The sequence below is a fragment of the Artemia sp. Qi Xiang Cuo genome, chromosome 2 (genome assembly GCF_049724085.1).
Source record: "Artemia sp. Qi Xiang Cuo chromosome 2, ASM4972408v1, whole genome shotgun sequence".
Lineage (NCBI taxonomy): Eukaryota > Metazoa > Arthropoda > Branchiopoda > Anostraca > Artemiidae > Artemia > Artemia sp. Qi Xiang Cuo.
In genome coordinates this window covers 24,405,908-24,413,705 of record NC_142795.1, presented here as the reverse complement: position 1 = coordinate 24,413,705, position 7,798 = coordinate 24,405,908, and the positions used below count along the sequence as shown (strand labels likewise).

The 7,798-nt window shown below is 33.4% G+C and overlaps 1 protein-coding gene across 5 annotated transcripts in view; it reads left to right on the top strand.

Moving 5' to 3' along the window:
• The window catches only part of LOC148955031 (FHF complex subunit HOOK-interacting protein 1B), a 76,422-nt gene that overhangs the window by 48,748 nt on the left and 19,876 nt on the right, over positions 1 to 7,798 (top strand). For all 5 annotated transcript variants that reach the window (XR_016142820.1, XM_089099840.1, XM_089099847.1 and 2 more), the window contains 2 exons: positions 1,121 to 1,396; positions 2,917 to 3,631. Coding sequence is in view for 4 of the 5 variants with exons in the window: in XM_089099840.1 (XP_088955966.1) it covers positions 1,121 to 1,396; positions 2,917 to 3,631 (991 nt within the window). In the remaining variant the exon portion in view is untranslated. The remainder of the gene's footprint in view (positions 1 to 1,120; positions 1,397 to 2,916; positions 3,632 to 7,798) is intronic.

Genomic DNA, 7,798 nt, shown 5'->3' with positions numbered 1-7,798 from the left:
GACTTAGACAGTTGAGAAACATTGTACTAGCCGCGACCGATCTCCAGTTACCCCCCTAAGGGTGAAAATGATTCTGTAAGTGCAAATAAGTTGTTATTTAAGCCTAGATTTCTATAAACTCCCGGAGGTCGCACTGGCCAGTCTTAGAGGAATTTCCCCGCACCTCTGATGCATCCGTGAGAGATGTACAAATATTGAGAATTTGGAAATGCCAGTCCTATCCTTCTCCCCTCCTTCTTGTGTGTCCAGTTTGCAATAAATCTCCAACATTTCAGCGATTTTTTGTTGCCCTTAGAAAACTATGTGGCCCGCTCAAAGAAACTTATCCTCTGATTGGTATGAGATGATAAATGGAAGATTTGTATTTCAATAATGGCTTTCTTTAGCAATGGACTATATACATAAGAACCCCCCACCCCCTTTTCGAGCACGGGTCTACAAAGAGGCACCTCGTTCCTCAATTTGTTTGTCATTCTTCTTGGCTACCTCAAAGGCTAGTTAAACCCAGTAAAATATAAAAAATAAAATTTAAAAAATACAACCAATATATAAATATACATATAGCCACTTCTCCATCGTTCACCACAGCGTAGATATAAACAATTTGAGCAACTATCGTTGCTTAATTTTGTCTAGTTCTAGATTTTATATACAATTTTTAGATTAATTCCAAATTTTATAGGTTAATTTCAGATTTTATCTTTTCTCTTTTAGGTGATTATGTCTTAAATTATTTCTATTTTTAGCGCTGAAGACGCCTAGAATCATACAGGTGAAGTATCCGTCATGTTTTTTGTCTTTTCTTTTCTTTCTACTATCCATAGACCTGTTGTTTTGTTTTTTTGTTTTTCTTGGGATTTTGCTCTCTTTGGTTTCAAAATAGAATCGTTTGAGAAATGAGAAAATTTACTCGTTTCCCAATTCGATTCTTGTCAGAACGACTATTGTCAATTTTGATTCAGTTCCTTCGTCCCACCGAATTAAATAAAAAATTAATCAAATTTTGACATTCTGGATTTGCAGAATTTTCACAATGGATACATACCTTTTATACTTTTCGTAACTCACCTGTTTGGAATAGACCGATGCTGTATTTCTATCATTGTTATCTCTATTTTAGGCTCTTTGTTTGGCAACCCTGACGCTACTGCACACACTTGTCAGTTTGCACTGTGAAGATATCATGCTGTTTTTAGTATTTCGGGGACTTCTCACGGGCAGGCACCTGTTAATCGCGGAAAATAATCAACTTAAGACATCACTTCTCCATAGTGCAGAGAAATTTCTGTCGCTTATACCGAAAGTTCAAAGCCAGGAGGCGGAGCCCGCTTTGGATGCAACTGAATATTATACACCGAATGCCAGTCCTGTCAAAGATCTCAATTTAACATCAAATGTAAGCAACTATCAAATATTAATTCACATCCAGTGAAAACAAGTGAAAAATATTTTGATCCGAGACCCAAGCTCAGCCGTCCTCAGCTCCGAATCACATCTATTTTAATATTGTTGCACTATTAATTATTATTTGTGCACTGATGACGGCTGGGTGGTAGTGGTAGTTTTTTTTTCTGCTATAACTCAAATTGCTGAAACCCGATAGGTTGATGACATCTCTCTGGTAACTCCTGACTTAAGTAACGGTGATTGTTTTCACTGGATAGGATTTTTTTTTGTTTTTTTCGTTGCCCTACGCTTTCTGTGAGAGAGAAGAGGGGGGGGAGGGGTAGGAGGGGAAAACGGGAGTGAAGTTCAAGTTTGGCTTTTATGGAGAAATTCGTTAGTCTCTTTATATTATGTGTGAAAATAGCATGCGATGAAATTTTTTTCTGCTATAATTCAAATTGCTGAAACCCGATAGGTTGATGACATCTCTCTGGTAACTCCTGACTTAAGTAACGGTGATATGTTTTCAGGAAGACAGTCCTACAGCCACTGTACTATAGTAACTGTTAGTAGATGAGTAATCTTAGGGTTGGTGATGTTATATATCTGGGCATCATCTTTGATGTTCATATATATATATATATATATATATATATATATATATATATAAATAAATAAAACAATTTTTAAACTGAAAGTAAGGTAATATATAATATATATATATATATATATATATATATATATATATATATATATATATATATATATATATATATATATATATATATATATATATATATATATATATATATATATATATATATGTATAAATTAAATAAAAAAACAAGTTTTTTAAACTGAAAGTAAGGAGCGACATTGAAACTTAAAACGAACAGAAATTATTCCGTATATGAAAGGGGTTGTCCCCTCCTCAACGCCTCGCTCTTTACGCTAAAGTTTTTTATTGTTTTAAAAAATAAAGTTGTGAGACAAGAGTCAAAATTTAGCGTAAAGAGCGAGGCGTTGATGAGGGGACAGCCCCTTTCATATACGGAATAATTTCTGTTCGTTTTAAGTTTTTAATTCGTTTTTAAGTTTTAATATATATATATACATGTGTATACATATATATATATATATATATATATATATATATATATATATATATATATATATATATATATATATATATATATATATATATTTATATATATACATACTATATATATGTATATATATACATGTATTGGGAAGGGATATTTTTAGTCTATGCGTTTCAATCATAACATGAATTTCAAGAAGACTTACACGCGTAAGTAATGATACGAGAAAAAAAAGACACCTTTAACTATTCTTTAATGATTCCTTTAACGGAATTGAAACACAAGCAAATGTAACTCGATTAAAATACTTTTTGTACTTTTTCATTTATGACAATTTCTTGCTCTTGCATTTATGTACTTTTTGCATTTATGACAATTTCTTGAATCCTGGCTTACTATGTATTATAAAATTGATTTTTTTCCAAAGGTTGACGAGAGGAAGGGATCTATAGTGGAATCTAGTCCAAGCCGCACAAACAAAACGAAAGACACAATAGTCAACGCCATTTTAAGCACGCCCTCTATTGCTCGGAAACTTTATCAAGATGCAACTAGTACACCGGTTAACGGGTTGAAGCCGCCAGATGAAACTGAAATGCATCAATTTCATTGTTATCTATTAGAAGCCCGGTCAAGAATCTGTGGAACTATAAAGGCGACTCAGTACTGGACTTACAGATATGACTGGCGAAATCCAACAATTTCTGAAGCAAAAAAAATGCTAAGGGAACGTGTGGCAACTCCAAAACGGCGGAAGTTGAGTGTTGCACTGCCTAAAGAAGAAAAAGCGAATAGTGATAGTCAAAAAGAACAGAATAGTGATCGTGAATTTTTTGAGGATCCTATTATACAAATAAAAAGTGACGGTTTATACCAAGATGCTGTTGAACAGCTAACACATATTTTGCAAGAAATGAATATAAGATCGCCGGCAGAAAGTAGTGGCTATGAAAGTCTAAATTTTCGAAGTGAACCTTTTTCGTTGGATTTGGATTCGAACTTTGTCAGTGATAATTTGCAACAGCAACTCGAATTTTGGTCGATGATGAGGGAAGACAGTGAAGAAGCTCCAGTTGAGCGCAAAGATGATGAAGATCTAATAGAAGAAGCTGATGATGAAATAGAAATGGAACTGGATATCGGTAAGCAAATGAACCACTACCGGTGAATGTGTTAATAATACCTACACACAGGGGAATAGGGATTGAAGATTTCATCCCTTTGAACACTGTTTTTATCTTTTCTACAAAATTTTTATCAAAAAAAGATATATGGTATTTGAACCCAAGAACACATTTTTGAAGCCTCGTGCTTCTTCACTCCAAGAGAGTTTTCTGTCTCCCTCTATTTGCTTATACTATGTGCATATATAGCACTGACTCTTTAATTATAAATCAAATACAAGTTAAGTAAAACTGCATTGAGAGCATGCAACTACTTGTTTAGATCTTGATTCAATTTAAGTCAAGTCAATTAAACTGACTTCAGTTAAGTTAAACAGAAAGTGACTATAAATATCATCTAAACTGAGAACGATTTAATAGTAATATCATGTAAATCATTTATTATTTTAAAACTGTGATAACAACGAAATGATTTTTTTTTGTGTGTTATTGTATAGTAACCGAAGTTTCCAATAAGATTACCAAAGTTTCTTTTTTTTTCACTTTCTTTGGTGGTTTACGCTAAAAACTGATTATTTGTCCATTATTTGTCTTATTATTTGACTTATCTGTCTTATTATTTGACTTATTTGTTTTAATATTTGAAATACAAATTTTCCACATGTATTGTCAAAATTACTGCCAGTGAAATCCTCCTGAATTCGGTTTGACATCATGACAAGTTTGACATCATCGGTTAATCATTTATCTACTTTTTCTTTTTTTTTCAACGGATCTAAGGCTTAAATTTGGTTAAATCTAAGCTATTCCTAACATTGGTCAAAATTGACATAAAGTAGTCGAAATCCCACTTGTCAAGGGCTTGTAGTTAAATATCCATAGTTAAGAAAATTAGTTGTTCTTTAAAAAAATTTCAAACAATCGATTTTTTTTCAAATTAACTAAAAAACTTTCCAAAAAAAAAGTTTTTCAAAGGAAAGTAAAGGCCATCTTAAACTTAAGCTCAGCAGATACAAATACCTTTTAAAATTCAAACTCAAAACGAGCAGAACTTCAGTTTAAAGAATAAATTACAACCATAACGAACTCCAATTAAGTAAACAATCAATTCAAAAAACATACGTACAACAAATATTGTCGCAAATGAATAGATAAACAATAAAATGAGTGAAAATTTAATTTAATATGCAAATCAAGCTTGAAAAAAACAAAAATCGCTACAAACAAGAGTTTGGGTATGACCTCCTCCTCTCACTGTAAAACTCTAAAACTTACTGCGTCATTGGTGCTTTACTGAAAACTATATGCGTCTTGTACAGGTTTTTAAAGTATAAACTATATTAATTTCAATAATTTATGAATAATAATATTAATTGTTAAAAGATCCGTAATTGTTGAATATTCAGAATATATTTTACTTTAATTGTATTTTTATTTTCAATACTGTAAGAACTGGAAAAGAAAATATTCGTAATATAATCCGTTTTCAGTTAAGCGCCAGTGACGCAGTAGGCTTTTGGTTTTTATTTACAGTTAGGAAAGGAGGCAGTATCCAAACACTTGTCTGTAGGGAAACTATATTCATCTTTAACAACTTTAAAAAGAGCTAATAAATTAAACTGAATATTTTATTTATAATGTTATTAATTGCTGAAAGCTCATCAGTTCAAAATTTTACTATAATTTTAATGTTTATTTTCGACATTAAGTACAAAAGAAAATATTTGTCATAAAATTGGTTTTCAGTAAAGCGCCAATGACACAGTAGGTTTTAGACTTTTACAGTGAGAGAAGGAGGTCATACCCAAACTCTTGTTTGTGGTGATTTTTTTCGTTTCAAGCTTGATTTCCATATTCAATTTAAGTGTCGCTCATTTTAATGTTTATTTATTAATTTGCATTAAAATTTGTTGCATGTTTTATGCATTTATTGTTTATTTAATTTCTGTTCGTTTGAAGTTTCATTTATGCTTTAATAGGAAAATATTCTTTTTCGTTTTAAGCTTAATTTTCATATTCAATCTAAGCATTATTTGCTCTAAGATCTATTTATTCATTTATATTATTTCTTGTTGTATGTTTTTGCTATAAATGCTTATTCAATTTCTGTTGGTTTCGGGTTTCATTTATTCTTTAATAATAATTTTTGGTCATTTTGAGTTTGAATTTTAAAAGGTATTTGTATCTGCTCAGCTTAAGTTTAAAATGGCCTTTACTTTTCTTTGAAAAACTTATTTTTCGGAATTTTTTTTTTTTTATTAATTTTTGTTCGTTTTTGATTGCAAAAAATTCCTTATTTCAAAATCAAACTTAAAAAAAAATAATCAAATATTCATCAAAGTATCAAAACTGACATCAAAGTAACAATATCAAAGTGAAAAAATGGGTTTGTGTCAACCTCGGAGTTTTATTATCTGATGTTTGAACTATTTTTAACAAAACTGCTATCTCAAAATTTTATCGGATGGGCTTGGGGAAAAGGGGTGTCGGAGACTAGATTAAGCTTTGATCTCTTTTGACTCTTTAAAAGCGAACTAGAGATTGCTATTTTCAATAAAATGAGCCTTCTCTGAAGTTGATAACGAGTATCCCCTATATAAGAACCATATATATCCCCAGAGTATAACTTACAACACTTATCTCTGGGTCCTGGGGGGTTGTATCGACCCCGGAGGTTTAATATCTGATGGTTGAACTATCTTTAACAAAATGGTCACCTGAAATTTTTATCGGATGGGTTTATCCATACAATACGCCCAAAGGCATTGAGGACGGGAGGGGCTAGTGGCCCTCTGATCTTTTTTCACTCTGAGAAAATGAACTACAACTTTTAGTTTCCATTCAAATGAACCCTCTCTGAAGATTATACGAGCAAACGTTCCATAAGAGCCATATATGCCCCCAGAGCCATACTTACAACGCCTTCCCCGGCCCTGGGGGGGAGGGGTTGTTTTGACACAGGAGTTTTTCTTATCTGATCTTTGAAGTATTTTTAACGAAATGACCATACGTAAAGGTGGGAGTAGGCTAACTGCCCTCCAATCACTTTTGACTCTTAAAAAGGCAATTACAACTTTCAATTTCCAATCAAATGAGCCCTCTAGAAATCTTATACGAGCATTCCTTCCATAAAAACCATATATGCCCCCAGGGCATAACTTACAACGCCTACCCCTGGGCCCTGGGGGGCTGTGTCGACACCTGATTTTTTTGTTATCAGAACTTTGAACTATTTTTAACAAAATGTCTATCTCAAAATTTTTATCTGATGCATTTAGGGTGTGGAGAAAGGGGGGAGACTAGTTGCCCTGCGATCTCTTTTGACTCTTAAAAAGTGAACAAGAACTTTAAATTTCGAATCAAATGAGCCCTCTCCAAAGTTTATATGAGCATCCCTTCAATAAGAACTATATATGTCCCTAGAGCATTACTTACAGCGCCTCCCTCCAGCTCCTGGGAGGTTGTGTCGACACAGGAATTTTTCTTATCTGACCTTCGAACTATTTTTAATGAAATGGCTATTAAAACATATCTATCGGAAGGGATTGGGGAAAAAAGGGTGTGTGGGGAAGGGGGGGCTAGGTGTCCTTGGAGATCTTTTGACTCTTAAAAAGTGAACTAGACTTTTCAATTTCCAATCAAATGAGCCCTCTCTGAAGTTTATACGAGCATCCCTTTCATGAGAGATATAAACGCCCCCAGGACAACACTTGCAACGGCTTTTCCCCGGGCTCTGGGGGGGGGGTGTTTCTGTTATCTAATTTTTGGACAATTTCCAAAAGACGGGCTATCTCAAAATTTGTAGGGGACGGGTTTGGGAAAAAAGAGCGTGGGGTGGGGCTAGTTTAACTCTCTTGACTCTCAAAAAGTGAACTAGATCTTTCCATTTCCAATCAAATGAGCCCTCTATGAAGTTTATACGAGCATCTCTTTCATAGGAACCATACATGCCCTTATGACATAACTTAGAATGCCTTCCCCTCTGCCCTGGGGGGTTCTATTGACACCGGATTGTTTTCTTATCCGACCTTTGAACTATTTTTGAAAAGATGTCTATCTCAAAATTTTCATCAGATGGGTTGGGAGATAGCTGCCCTCGGATCTCTTCGACTATTAAAAAGTGAGCTCGAACTTTCAATATCCAATCAAATGAACCCTCTCTGAAGTTTATACGAGCATCTCTTT